This window comes from Anolis sagrei, chromosome 1 (assembly GCF_037176765.1).
Source record: "Anolis sagrei isolate rAnoSag1 chromosome 1, rAnoSag1.mat, whole genome shotgun sequence".
In the NCBI taxonomy this organism is placed as follows: Eukaryota; Metazoa; Chordata; class Lepidosauria; order Squamata; family Dactyloidae; genus Anolis; species Anolis sagrei.
Genome location: NC_090021.1, coordinates 194,330,790 through 194,346,377, shown reverse-complemented (window position 1 = coordinate 194,346,377; position 15,588 = coordinate 194,330,790). Strand labels below are relative to the sequence as shown.

At 37.4% G+C, this 15,588-nt stretch overlaps 1 protein-coding gene across 1 annotated transcript in view; it reads left to right on the top strand.

Annotated features, from left to right (window-relative positions):
- The window catches only part of ERICH2 (glutamate rich 2), a 29,982-nt gene that overhangs the window by 6,166 nt on the left and 8,228 nt on the right, over positions 1-15,588 (top strand). The window contains exons 3-10 of the mRNA XM_060778864.2: positions 2,882-2,915; positions 4,646-4,682; positions 5,389-5,422; positions 5,677-5,716; positions 6,955-6,991; positions 9,850-9,933; positions 11,044-11,117; positions 12,062-12,154. Coding sequence (XP_060634847.2) covers positions 2,882-2,915; positions 4,646-4,682; positions 5,389-5,422; positions 5,677-5,716; positions 6,955-6,991; positions 9,850-9,933; positions 11,044-11,117; positions 12,062-12,154 — 433 coding nt within the window. The remainder of the gene's footprint in view (positions 1-2,881; positions 2,916-4,645; positions 4,683-5,388; positions 5,423-5,676; positions 5,717-6,954; positions 6,992-9,849; positions 9,934-11,043; positions 11,118-12,061; positions 12,155-15,588) is intronic.

The window sequence follows — 15,588 nt, the reverse complement described above, 5'->3', positions numbered from 1 at the left end:
CTACCAGCAAAAAAAGGGGGGGGGCTTAGAATGATCAATCAGGAAATTAAAGGAAGAAAACACAAAGGCAGGTAAGCATTCAAACATTAAGAAAACAAAACGAATGTATATAACTTTAAAGCAGACAATGAAGACATTAAAATATTTGTGTAAGATTTCCCATGCTTTGGGTCAGTCATGGTATTAATCAGAACAGTGGCTGCAGTTATTAACTCCTTTGGGATGTGGCGATGGTAAAGAATTATGAAGATACCGTGGGCTACTAAAAAGACAAATAAGTGGGTGGTAGAGCAAATGAAGCCTGAACTCTTCCTAGAAGCCTAGATTACTAATCTAAGATTGTGGCACTTTGGCCATATCACGAGAAGACATGACTCACTAGAAAAGTCAATAAGATAGAAACAGCAAGAAAAAGGAAAGCCACCATCCAGACAGATACTCAGTCAAAGAAGCCATTACTTTCAGTCTGAAAGAGCTGAGTAGGGCAGTTGATGATAGGAGACTTGGAGGTCTCTCATTCATAGGGTTACCATAAGTCACAGCAGTTAACAACAAAACGACAACAAGCTCTTGCACAGTGTATCTGAATTACTTTAAGTTTCTCTTTGAGAGTGTCCAGATCTCAGATACATTTGCTTGGTGGGCTCAGGCCATGATCAGAGCAAGAAAGTGTGCACCATTGAGAGAACTAAGAAGAGCAGAGTATATGACAATCATTCAGACTCTATCATCCATGGTTGTGGAGCCCCCGGTGGCGCAGTGGGTTAAACTCCTGTGCCAACAGGACTGAAGACCGACAGGTCGCAGGTTCAAATCCGAGAAGAGGCAGATGAGCTCCCTCTATCAGGTCCAGCTCCTCATGCGGGGACATGAGAGAAGCCTCCCACAAGGATGATCAAAACATCAAAAATCATCCAAACATCCGCTGGGCAATGTCCTTGCAGACAGCCAATTCTCTCACACCAGAAGCGACTTGTAGCTTCTCAAGTCACTCCTGACATGACAAAAAAAATCCATGGTTGTTTGCTGAATGTGAATGTGTGGAGTGTATGGCAGAGGCTACCCTGAAACAGAAATCTTCTGTCACACCATCCAGCCAGATAGAAGAATGTTGAACCATAAGCTATAGATAGCAGGTATGTTGTACTTTCCTTTTTGAACTAAAAAAACCTTTAAAATATTTTAACTTGGAAGGCACTGGAACATGGGAAACTGGACAAAGGGCCCCAAGCTGTTCGCAGTTATTTTATAAAAGGTTTCCAGTTTCCCCCATTTTCTCGATCCTTTCACATTTCTCTTCTAAAGTTTCCTTTGCCTCCTTAATTCCTACACTGGCTTCCGGTTTATAATCCAGCTTTAAAAACAGTTTTTAATCCTGCTATCAGGTTGGGGTTTTGTTTTGTTTTTTTTGAGAAATGCGTCACTGGTGGCACAGAAAAAAACAGTGGGTTCATAGAAATGATTTCTGTGTTACTGTGTAGGTCAGTTTTTATTTTAGTTCTGTCTTGAAATCATTCTATTGTGATCTTTTATTCCACCTCTCCTTGACACTGCCTACCCTTTGTTCCCCTGCTTTCTTTGCACAAGTCCCAATGGATACTATTGGTGTCAAGCCTTCAATGGCAAAGTAGATTTTGAGGAAGGATTTGAAAAATGAGAGAAAAGTTATGTCATAGAGGTACAAAGAGCAGCAAAGAAGAAAGGATGGACTCATTTGGTGGAGCAAGAGATGTAGAGTACTAACTGATAAGCAATGCTAAAGATTTAAAAGATAACATGAATGGAAGGGACAAAGCCTGAAAAGGCAAGGATTGGAGATAAAAGATTCAGGAGGAGACAAGAAGCCAATATAGGGATTAAAGAGTTTTACTTGGTCTGAGTAACAAAAGAAATAGATCATTTTGGCATACAGATGTATGGAACCAAAGTAAGATAATGGAAGACCACAGTGGAACATTTGCAGTAGTCTAGGTGAGAAATAACTGTACTCTGGCGTGGGCTGGCCCATGAGGTCACAAAGAGTCAGAAGCGACTGAACAAAAAGACAACAACAAAGATGAGAATGTTGCCAAGTGGACAAGTAGAAGGGCTGTGGTTTTGAAATATTATAGAGAGAAGCAGCAGATTAACTGGTGTTGTATTGGGTGGACAAAGCAAAGTAATCAGAAATAAAGTAGAGGTTCATAATCCTTTTTGTAGAGCTAGATGGCAATGTTTCACATATTTTTACATACATCTTCACTTCAGCTTTTTAATTTAAGATAAAACTTAACTGTATGTTTGAGTGTTAATTCGCTTATAGTATATCAGTATCAATCAGATTATTTCAATTACATCACTTCATCAGTATCAATTATATATTATTTTAGAATGTTATAAATTTGCTGCAGAGATACTACCTCATGTTGAATACAGAGGAACCTTAATCAGGAAGTATCTTTAATGATCCGTGCGTCCTCTACCTATTGAGGCAGATTCATAGACAAAAAACACAGCCATCATCATGCTGGAGAGAAACATGATTATATCCAAAAAGGAGGAAAAGATGAAGATTCATATCATTGGTATTTTCTGCGGTCAACAGGAAAACATGTGTTATATAGAAAACATCTCTACTATTTAATTATTTTTACATAACATATGTTTCTTCATTTTGTAAAGCATGCAAGCAACTTAAATTCAACTGTTTTCACAAAATTACGTTAAGCCATACTGTTATAGTAATAATACTAATACTACATAAAATTAAGAAATAGTTTTTGAATCCTCTCTAATAATTTCATTTCCAGGTCATATGTGTAGGATACACTTCCCTGCTTGCTTCCAATAAGCAGTTTTTTTCACCATAATGTTTGGATTTTTTTCTGTTGCATTTTTTTAGGTTTCAGGAATGATGGAAGTGATTGGTCCTGAAGGTATTGGCTCTTAATATATTTTATAGTACTTTGTAGGTCTTTAAATTCTTTTTATTAAAATAGTAATCAATGTTAACATCTTAAAAGATGAAATGTCCTTATTCAAAATGCATATAAGAATTCTTCCTTGTTTTTGCTTGCTGTTCTGGGGTTTGGAGTGCAAACTTATGCTTGTTTCAGGGTTTAGAGTGCAAATGTAGACAATAGGCTGCCATTATATACTCTTTTTCTTTGGAAACAAGCCCCATTTAATAGAATGATACCAAGTATGAATATCCTTTTATATAGGATTATGCTGTAAAAAAGCATTATTGGCACAAGTGCCCATGTTAGCCTGATAATTATGAAAGTGGCATGTGTGCTGTCTGGACAGTAATGCTGTCTTTTAAATAAGGGCCACACATTCTGTGTTATGTTTTAAATGACAAAAGTCCCCAGAAGGTCTCTATTCAATATACTATAGCCAAGGTTTGCATACATGGTTTCCCAATTTGTATCCACGAGGATGTGGTTTCATAGTCAAAATGTATTGAAGGAAGGCTTTATAATTTCTGCTTTTGAGGTAGACATGTATATATCATCCAAGCTGTCCTAAATATGGAACTATCTGGAGGAGGAATTGGGATTTATGGAATGTGGTCTAGTGACATACATCCTCCAGCCTTGCTCCCCATTTCCAAAGAATCCCATCTTTCTCTCAATCCTGACTACTAACAATACCTACATTTACTACTCATCAGGCTGATGTGCAATTTTATAGCCAATTAGTATGTTTCTGAATAGTTGGTGAATCTCTCAGAAGCCACTTATCTTTTATTACCCGACAAGACCACAAAATGAACAATGGGGGCTGACAACAAAATGTTGCAATATATCCACAGCCTAAAGCAAGAACCCTTATTGGAGTTTGTGGAGATTGGGGAACTTTCAGGAGTTAAAAATGATACTTCCGCTTGTGTTCAACTTTCTGAAACTTGTTTCACAGTCCTTTATAGTACTAAATGGTTTTGGTTCAGGGCTCGCAAATCTGGATATCAAGAAAAAATAGTACAGTGAACAAGAAAGAATTTTTAACTTTCTGGTAGACATTCCTCTGATCTTAATACCATTTCCGGCAATCTGTAAACTGCTAAAGAATTATGCCAGGCCAAATAATTACATTTTTATCCTCTTCATTTAAAAATCAACAATCTTTCTCAGTCCACAATATTGCAGAGGTTCTGAAACATGGACTGCTGTCATATTGTTTGTAGATTTTCTTTAAATTTACCAACACTTTTAATATATATTGTTGAAGGCTTTCATGGCCGGAATCACCGGGTTATTGTACATTTTTCGGGCTCTGTGGCCATGTTCTAGAACATGGCCATATAGCCCAAAAGCATACAACAACCCACTTTTTAAATATATATCCCTGAAGTATTCTCCAGCATACAAAACCTCTACCTTATTATAGGATAGCCAAATTTTACAGCTAAACTGATCATTCCATCCAAATTCAGCATTAAAAAGAATGTGCTGTTTTAATAATATGCTTGTTTTCTTTGATCATCTGGCTTTTGGTCAAATAATTTCTTAGATAGCTAAGAAGAATGTTCATTTATTTAGTACTAAATATATCTTGAAAATGCTATCAGTTTGAAGTTATATTTTATTTTGATAATCTTTGTATACATTGAAAAAATACAGGTTAAGTCCAAGGGCATAAGATTCTTTTTTCTTTTTAAAAGATGGATTTGTCCTAGAAAAACGGTTGTCTTTATCAAGGTAAGGAAGGGAAATTAGTTCTTACCATTAGTTAGTTTAGGAGTTTTGAGACCACATGATATTTTGGTATTTTCTATAATCACTTCTACTTAGAAGTAAGTCTGATTATTTGGGATGTACTTATATAGAGGTCTTACTGCCACATAAAGGCTGAAGTGATAGTATGTATGTTTGTGTGTGTGTGTGTGTGTGTGTGTGTGCGTGCGCGCGCAATAAACACCAGTAATCGCTTTTTCAATAGAAAAGCAGCTTTTAGAGAAGATACTCTAAAGTAGGGATCCCCAAACGAATGCGCATGGGCTGGATATGGCGCACCAAGGTCATTTAAACAGCCCCCACCCTAAACTTTAGACTTAGGGATGTCCTAACAACTTGAAGGCACACAACCAAAGCAATCCTAATTAACTTAACTATCTCATCAGCCAAAAACAGGCCCACACTTCCCACTGAAATACTGGTAAGTTTATGTTGGTTAAAGTTGTTATTTATTTTAAATATTGAAATCCTCTTTCTTTTTTTGCACTACAAATAAAATCTGTGCCGTGTGCATAGGACTTTGTCCATTTGTTTTCAAACTATAGTCTGCACCCCCAAATAATTGGTTAGCAGTACAACAGTTCTTTCAAGTGCAAATTTATTTTAAATTATTATTTCCACTTTAATAAACTTTTGTTTATACTTATACATCTTTTTTATTCTATATTAGGTATAATGGCTTAGGGAAGACTGATCAAATAAAGGTAAAATATTAATCTGGAAAGCTATATGCTTTTTCTTAAAATAATGCATTTTACTTTTAATATTTTTTAATTGGGAAATGTTTTAGTTTTAATCAGTTGAATATACCTTCTGGGTAACCCAAGGCCACATTATGTACTCTATTATGTTATGGTACTCGACTACAGCATGTGGGAATTCTGATTTGTAAGATGAATGATTGGATAGCAGAATTGGATGACTGGTCTTATGGTTGGTTGTTGTATCCATATTGTAGGAACAAAGGATTAGAAGATTGCATGTATTTGGTCCAAAAGGTAAATAGTTTATAAACTCAACATTGGATAATGTCAATCTTTTTCATACTCTCTTGGGTAAGAAAAGATTTGCTCAGGTTGGACAAATTCAGCCCAATAAGTGATTAATTTCTATAGACTGGAAATGTTAACAGGCAATTCGGAGGAATGGGGTTGAGATAGAGTCGGCCTGAGATATTTTAAACTATAGTGCCCAGGATTGAACACAGTATTCTAGGTGACATCTGACCAAAACAGACTAGAGAGGCACCATGACTTCCCTTGATCTAGACGCTATACTCCTTTTGATGCAGCACAAAATCCCATTGGCTTTTTAAAGCCGCTGCATCACACTCTTGGCTCATATACAGCTTGTTGTCCACCAAGACTCCAATATCTTATTCACATGTACTGTTATCAGGCTAGGTGTCACCCATTCTGTATCTCTGCATTTCATTTCTTCTGCCCAAGTGTAGTATCTTACATTTGTCCTTGATGAAATTTATTTTGTTAGTTTTGGCCTAGTTATACATTTACATTCTGTTTCACCCCTTCTCTTTCTACTTACAGTACATATTTCATTTTGGGGACCTGTCAGCTTTCCAATTAAAAAGGAAAGCAAATTGGGAAGCAACTCTCTTCTTTCCCTACAACTCAGAGATTAGAGAAGGAGAGTTTGGAATAAATTCCACAGGAAGTTGCAGGACTTATGGAAAGTGACCATTCCAATCCTCGCCTTCTCTAGAATAACAGCCTCTCCCTCCCTCCTTCCCACATACACACACATATATACACACACACACAGATCCCGACCAAATATGTTCATAAAAATCTTACTTCTTCGACTTTACATACACTCATTTGTGGCAGATTACCCCCCTCTAATTTTAAGAACAAGCAGCATTGATTGTCCTTAAAATTGTGGCTGAATTAACAAAATGGTCTTCAGTGACATCAACAGTGAGATACTCCAGTCCTCTGAAGCTCCAAGGACGTCCAAAATGACATTCTGCAGTCTTACAGCTTTAGAGCATGCACAGCCCTGGTCTAGAATAAAGTCTTCAGACAAAGGCCAAGACACTTCAATTTCTCAAAGAGTTGTGTTATATTACATTAAAAATGCTTACTAAACCAATACTTACTGTAATTTCTCAGTGAATATTGAGAATTAGATTTTTTCATGTTCTTTTTAAACAAGGAAACTACATTTAATAAACTAAATATTTTGTAAGTGGACACAATCTTTCCTTTTTTTTTAGAAGAAGTAGTTATTGCGCCAGTTCAATCAAGGCAATGGTAAGATGTCATTTATTATACAGCTGGCTCGTTACATACTTTTAAAAATGGTTAGTACAATTATTGTTTGTAGATGGTAAAATCCTATATATATATTCTTAGAAATAAGTCACACAGGATTTATTAAGGCTGTCTCCTAAGTAAGCACAAATAATATTACACCTTGAGTTGCATTTGAAGAATTGTAAATACATGTATTGTGCAGTTATCATGAATTTTAACGTGCACATTTTCTGGAATTTTTCTTTTGGATAACATGGCTACCTTTGCTAGCTGTGTAATCATGTCCTAGTTATGAACAATGAATTGTACCATAACAGCATTTCATCTCCATCTTCTTCTCCCCCTCTTTCACTGTTTTAGGAGCCACAAAGTTTTATATGCACTTTTTAGTCGTAAATGTGAAATCAGGCATCTAACAGTAGCTGTCAGCTCTCTCTCCCACTTCTGGTTTCTTGTCTCCTTGTTGTGTGAACTATGTGGGAAATGTGAGTAGTATCTATACAGATACTCCAGAAGTATGTCATAGATCGTGAAGGTTTTGTAGTAGTGAAGAGGCAACTGTTCATTTTCTCAGTTTTCCTTACAATTAAAGTGATAGTCATTGCTACCAAGTGTTTCTAGTTTCTGGTCTTTTTTTCCTAAGATCATTGCTACAATATAGAGAGATTATCTTAAAACCATTAACACTGTGTTGCTGCTGGCAGAGATCTCTTGTCTATGCCATGGTGTAATGTGGTCACACAGAAGATTGCAGAAGTTTGGGTGGCAAAGGCTTTACCCGGTCTCCTGTTGACATCAGGGCTCATTACAGGAGCAAGGAATCTGTGACTCTTCAGATGCTATGGGTCTTTGCATGCTTTCTCGGGTGTGTTCCCGGGATAAATGCCTATCTGGAACCGCCCCTAGTCCTACAGATGTTAGCTATCCAGAGAAATAGTAGAACTTTACTTAATCTGTCATTTGAGTGGCTGTAATTGTGTTTCAGGATGTGTTTATCTACAGTAGATCAGTCTTTCTAGCCTGTTTCCTTACAGCAGGCCTGCACAACCAGTGGCCATCTAGGTGTTTGGGCCTCCAAGTCCCAGAAGCCCTAGCCAGCTTGTCCAATGGCCAGGAATTCTGGGAACTGAAGTCCAAAACTCCTGGAGGGCCACAGGTTGTGCAGGCCTGCCTTATAGTCTTCACTATGGCATATTAGAGCAATGCTATATGAATTGCATGAAGACTTTATTTTACTTTATTTTACCATGCGTTTTCAAGAAATCTTGCTTTTGCTTGGTTTTCCATCTGACTTAAATCAGCTTCTCTTCCTCTGCAGTATGTGTCTCAACTTACACAAGCTATTAGGAGCTAACCTGTGTGATTACCTGCTGTCATGCAACTACTCTCTGTTAATAATGCATTCTTATCTGACTTGAACATGTGCTTTATTAGGCTGACTTAATGCCCCTTGTCTTTAACTAGAAAAGAAAATGGTGGCTTTTTCATCCCTTCCAGCTTTGTGATGTGATTATTCTAGGACAGATCCCCCCCCCCCCCCCCAACTGAATTGTCAAATAGTTCACATGAATACACAACTTCCTTTTTTCAAAACTTAATAAAACCCATTGTATGAATCAGATTTTTTTAATAATGTAGGTGCATACCTAAAGTTTTGTTTCACGTAGTTTTGAAGATCAAATTAAGTAGGTGACGTCCCCCATTCTCCATTCTCCATATACTGAGTAAACCGATTTCTGACATTTGTCATGACTCTTGCCAGCATAGCAGGCGTTATGTTGGCAATTTCTCTCTGGATGTTGGTCTTCAAATCTTGTAGGGTCCTTGGACGGTTCACATAAACACGGGATTTTTAAAAAACCCATAGAAAAAAATCACAAGGGGCCAAATCTGGAGAGAGGGCCGGCCATTCCAAATCCGCTCGAGAAGCAGGCCTCAACGGCAAAAGCACACTCCTCACTGTTCCAACACATGATGGCGACTGAACTGTGTCAGGACAAAACTTTATACTCCTTCCTCTCAAACAAGACCGCTAGCGCTCCGCTACGTCTTCAACCGACTGAATGGCGCACATTTTAAAATAGGAGGTTATGCTGCCTCACCCTGTACATTGTTATTCTCTCCCTACTGCTAGGCGGCCCAGGGACTTCGGATGGCTCCCCCCTTCCGGGGTCCCATGGTAGTTCTTGGCCACAATATGCCACGTACTTTTCCTCCAGTGCTTGCTCTGATGTCAGCAAGAGCAATGGTGAGCACTAAGAAGGGAGGAGGAGAGGAATCGGTTTTATCCCCTTTTCTCCTTCCTTTCTTTCTCAGCATGCCATAGTTTTCCTTCTAGAAAGTCTCCTTCACCTTCACCATTGGGATTATTAATACCAATGAAATATCAACATAATTGTCTTCCTTGCGGTAGATAGGGCAAATATATCTTAGTCCAGTGTTTCTGAGTTTGGGCATCCAGGTGTAGAAACTAATATTGTTTGTTAGGTAAATTACATTTTTTTTCCATTTTGAGATTCATTGTTGGATCAGTTGAAATTCCTCAATGATAAAACATTTACTATAAAATCCTTTATATTGAAAATTATTACGGTTTAAAAAATATATTGATTCTACCACAATTTGAATCATTTATTTTATACACATATTGCTTACTGAGTTTGATTTGCTGCTAAACCAAAAGCTGCCTTTGATCTTGATACCTCAGTGTAGAATTTAAGAAAATAAGAATTGAATAAAAGGTCGAAAAAGTCAGTAAGGGTTTCTGCATTTCAGTGGCATTATTATTCTGCCATTGATGTCAAAGCATTTTTATGCTTGTTCTTCTCCTTCTCTTTTTTTTTAAACCAAGGCAGCATGGCATGTGGAAATGAATCTTCAAACAGATCTTACACTCCATCAAAGCAGATCTTGTTATGTGCAGCCAAATCATTAGAAAAGTAAGTCTCACTTCAGTAGAGTTCTTAATTAATTCTGTTATTAGAACAAATTGCTGACATTGGACTTTTTCAGTAATGAACTGTAATCTCTTCATACAACAGTGTAGATCTAAACCTTCTCTCTGTTGGACTGGTCTTTATATTGTGCTCATTGGTGGGATGCTGTCAGAAGCATTTCATGATGAATGATTCCTGCATAAGCTGTCATGTTTAGCGGAACATCGTTATTTTATCCTTAACAGATCCGTTATGTTATTGAGGGACTGACTCCACAACTTCATTGAATGTTCCCTATAGCTCTTGAGGGGGCCAGCATAGAAGTTATTGGTTAGAGCTGAGAGATTTGAAAGATCCAGGAACAGATCTGCACTCAGTCATGAAACTAAATGGGTTTTATTTATTTTATTTTATTTTTATTTATTGTGTCAGGGGCAATCAGACAATTGTATTACATTTCTAACATAACAAAACAAACAGACAGACAAAACACAAAGTTTGCAAGCTTGGTAGTTGATTAAATGTCCTTTGACCAGTATCTGCCCACTTGGAGTGCCTCTGGTGCAGCAGAGACTAAATGGGTGGCCTTGGGCAAATCATATTCAGCCTAAACTACTTCACAGATCTGTTAAGGATAAAATAAGGAGGAGAAGTGCCTTGAGGTCAACTGGAAGGCATATATACACACATAGACATGCTTACAGGGATAATCGAGTTCAGCATGAAGAAAGCTTCTTAACATGATACCAATGTGTCACTTGCCACAAAGGGCAGGCCTTATTCTGCCCCCATGTAATATGTATAGAAACCCTCTGTCCGAGATGTGGATAACAATTTGCAAAATATATCAGTTCTAACCTGCATTTTTTCCGTGTTAATATTTAATAGTAGTAGATGAACCTAAAATGCTTTTTACATTTTAAAAAAGTGCATGTTACATGCAAATATGCATGTAACGCCTTGTCTAGTTTACCTCTCAGAGCAATATTTTAACTTGATGCCACCTTTACTTTGTACAGAATGACATAATGTAGAAACATAATTATATTCAGAACATCAAAGCGTAATATCTCTTTCGTTTCTTAAATCATATATGATTTTGTCTTTTCTTAGAGAAAATGATTTAACAAGAATTTCAAAAAATATAAATATGAATGTGGGACTACAAGAATGTGTAGAAGAAACAGGTACGATTTATGTTTCCATGTAATTGTTGAACCAAACAGAGCTCAAGTTATCCATTTAGTATATACAGGCAGTTACAAACAAGATAGGTCCTGTAGATTTGTTCTTAAGGTGAATTTATATCTAAGTTGGAACAGGTACATTTTCTAGCCATATATATATATAGAGAGAGAGAGAGAGAGAGAGAGAGAGCGCTTTGGATACCACAGGGAAGGGTTAAAACCCTTGCGGTTTTTGTTTTGCTGTCTGTGCTCCTATTCAGAGGATTTCACCTCACTTTCTGTCCCTGTGATAGTTGGATTTTGAATATATTGAGTTGTTATGGAAACAAGAATTGGGGACACAGCTTCAGTGGAGACACCTTTTTCCCATGATACCTCTTTTAGGACTGAATTTCCCTTCCCAAAGATGTATTAGAATCATACAATCATAGAATCCTAGAGTTGGAAGAGACCTCATGGACCATCCAGTCCAACCCCCTGCCAAGAAGCAGGAAAATCACATTGAAAGCACCCCCGACAGATGGCCATCCAGCCTCTGTTAGGGTTAAAAAAATAGGGTTAAATATCAAACTGCTTGGTTACATTGCTGTGGAAACATGCATGTTACAATATGTGGCATTACATGTCTATTTCGGGAACTTTTTTCTCACTACTCGAGAACTATAGATCATAGTATGAAACCCAAGCAGTGATTCTCCTTCTTTTTAAATGTAATTTGAGCAAGACTGAATGGGATCTTTGCCTGTACAACATATTAATTTTTATGGCACGGTACTTAAGTTTGTATAACTGTATGTTGGCCTTATAAGTATAAAAGATATAGAGCTGATAAATGGAATAGCATGGATTTATCTACTCAGAAAGCATAACACATTTGAGAATGTGGGTGTATTGATTGACTTATTTGTTTCCATCCCATGTTTCTCTCTATTTTTCTTCCTCAGGAATTCATAATGATCAACATTTGAAGCCTGATTTGGAGGGATTGAATCATGAAACGAAAATAATTGAGCCTAAGACAGAATCAGAAGGAAATGGTTAGCACAGATTTCACTTCCCATTTGTATATATTATACTAAGCATAGCTTCAGGGCTCATCCAGACAGAGCCCAAAATGTGCGACCTCTCATGCTTTTAAAGGAGCCATCCAAATGATGCCGCCGGTAAAACCGAATTAATTTGAGACCTGGTAAGACCTGGATCTTTCATAAGATCCGGGTCTTTTCCAGGTGTGGGCCGAGTGTGCATTGGGCCCGGGGACCGCGCCACATGAGCCCCAAGCCCAATCCACACAACTGTCTTGAGTTTTTGTTTTGTTTTTTGATTTGTTTTGTTTGTTTTTTGCCTCTATGATCTCAGAAAATCCAAAGGGCACCAACCCCCTCCCCCAAAATCCCCAAAGAAGCTCTTAAAAAGTAAAACAACTTACTCGGCCACCATTAAAGTATTTCTGGAGTCTTCCTGGAGCGTAGAAATGACACACCAAGACACGAGGGGGGGGGGGGGGGGAGGAAAATAGCTCCCCACCCCCAGTGCATTATTTTTATGTGCCAAGAGGACTGCAGAAGTACTTTAACGGCAGCCTGGTGAATTGTTTTAATTTTAAAGGGCTTCTTTTGGGGGGCTTCTGTGTGCCTGGGTGTCCTCCCAGAAGGAGGGCATCTAGACACACACACCCCAGGCAAAGCATGGGTTTTGGGGGGAGGTGTGCTTGACTTGTAATGCTGTAACATTTTTAAATTTTGATTTGACGCTTGTGAATAGAGTGTATACACTACAAAGTTAATACATACTGATCTAAAGGTAATAAAGGGCAATGTTCTAACCACGTATTATACAACTGCTAAAATACTGTCCTTTCAAACTGATGGTAACCCCTTAATACTGGCTGGTGAGAAATTCTGTTGTTGCTTTGCCATGACATCCATTACGTATTTGGGTGTTTTGGGGTTTGTTTGTTTGTTGTTGTTTTTTGTTTGTTTGTTTTTAGATCAGAGATTAATTTACTTGGAAGCAATCTTCATCTTAATTTCTGGTTTTCCTATTAATTTGAAAACACAAATTAAAGGAAAATTTAGCATGCTACAAAGGACTGCTAACTTAGAAGAGGAATTTTCTCCTGTCTTTTGGGAGAAGGGGATTACCTATTCTAAGATTACATCTGCCTCCTGTGCCTTAGATTTGTATTTTTATTGACATTCACATCTGCTATCAATTACTCAATTAATGAAAAGATTGACTAACATTTTAAATTCCACATATATTCTTTTTAAAAAGCAATTTTGGCGCAAGTACCAGAAGTTAATAAGGATGTATCTGCATTGAAGAATGAATGTAGTTTGACCCCACTTGAACTGCCTTGGCTCAATGCTATGGAGTCCTGGGATTTGTAATTTTGTCAGACACCAGCACTCTTTGCCAGTGAAACCTAAAGACTTTATAAAACTACACCCCAATGATTCAATAGCATTGAGCCATGGCAGTTAAAGTGCTATCAAAGTGCATTAATTCTACAATGTAGATGCACCCTAAGAAAGTATGTGGTCATCTTCCAATTTCTTCTCTTCACTATTTCCTTTTTAGTAGTAAATAACAGTTAACTGACAAATTGTCATAAGTGGCATTGAAAGAAATCGTGAATTACGAAATTAAATTGTTGTGGACATAGGTCTTTCTATATCTTTGTCACCTTTTTATTACCTTTTGATGATGTCATAGCTTACTTAGCCCTACTAAATAAAGAGCTAGACTGAGGCAGGTTTCAAATGAAAAGGCTACCCTAAGGAGTCTTAACAGGCCATTATTGAGCAATGGAGGATAAGAAACCTGGTATGTGAACATCATGTAGGAATTGGTGGCAAAAGGCTTCAAGTCGTTTCATATACCTTCTTATGGAAATAGTAAGAGGAAACTTATATAAAGTTGAGGTAGACTCTAGTCAGTCACTGCTAAATATCTGGAATATATTTTTATTTTAAGGAAGACGTATCATGTTTTTTTAACTACCCTCCATTTAGAGGAATTTGGAATGCTATGCCAAATTGTGACTAAAGCTTTTCACAGAAATATGGACATTGATCAGTTATGAACATTGCCACCAGATAGAAACAATGTTTTTAAAAGTTGCGCCACATAGGGTTGCTGTGAGTTTCTGGGCTGTATGGCCATGTTCCAGAAGCATTCTCTCCTGACATTTCATCCACATCTATGGCAGGCATCTTCAGAGGTTGTGAGGATGCCTCTGAGGATGCCTGCCATAGATGTGGATAAAACATCAGGGGAGAATGCTTCTGGAACTTGGCCAGACAGCCCAGAAAACTCACAGCAACCCAGTGATTCCGGCCATGAAAGCCTTCAACAACACATAATGCCACACACTTACAAACAAAATAACAAGCCCGGTGAATACCATAATCTAGTATAGGGACTGATATCTCATAACATATTTTACATGTATTTACAAAACTCAGAAATTGGTGGAGAATGGAGGGTAATGGAGAACGAGGCATCTGTTTCACCTTAGGCTGAGACTTGTCATATAAGATATTCTGATTAATCCTTTATCAACTCACTCTTTTAAAGTATTACTAGTTGAATGTTGCTCAAAAGAAGTATGAATAAAAATGTATGCATCAGATCAGTAGCAATGCCCAATCTGATGGAAAAGGAGAAGCATGGGTAGATTTGTTTATTCATTGAATCATTGAAAAGTTAAACAACTAAGATTTAATAAATGATGTGGATCACCTTACACAAGTCTGGAAATGGCAGCTGTGCTTCCCACCAGTGATTCTCTTTCTTTTTCCTCTGGACATACAGCACATCTGTATTGGGATGTAAAAGGAACTGAGCTTTCATTGATTAATGTAACTCTGGATAATAACTTTTTAGGATTTTTATTTATTTATTTCCGCTGGCACCTGGAGGAAGTGCTGCAAACAGCACATCCTACTAATAATCCAAATTGAACTGGAGTGATTCAATATAATTTCATATCAAACATTGCACTCGTTTAGCACATTTAACTAAAAAGGGAGCCTTTTAGAAACTACTTAGGCACAATTCTAGGGGTGTCTATTTACAAGTTCTTATTGAGTTCAGTGAGTCCCTAATAGGTGTAATAGAACTATAGCCTTCATTTATTTCTGCATATTCCAAACTTTGTTCTAAGAAACAAAGAACCTTTATTAATTTAGCCTTGGAAAAAGCTTAAAAGAGCAAATCTTTCTTTTGTATGCAAATCTGAAAAGATGGTGCATGTATGAGGACGTATCATGTTGAGGAGCCCACATATAGCAGTGTGGACTCATATAACCCAGTTCAAAGCAGATATTGTGGGATTTTCTGCCTTGATATTCTGGGATATAGGACTGTATGGAAAGGTCCTAAGAGGTCAGAAAAAGTATTTTACATAAATAACTGAATATAGTTGGAATTAACATTTCATTGTATTAAATACTCATTTTTCTAG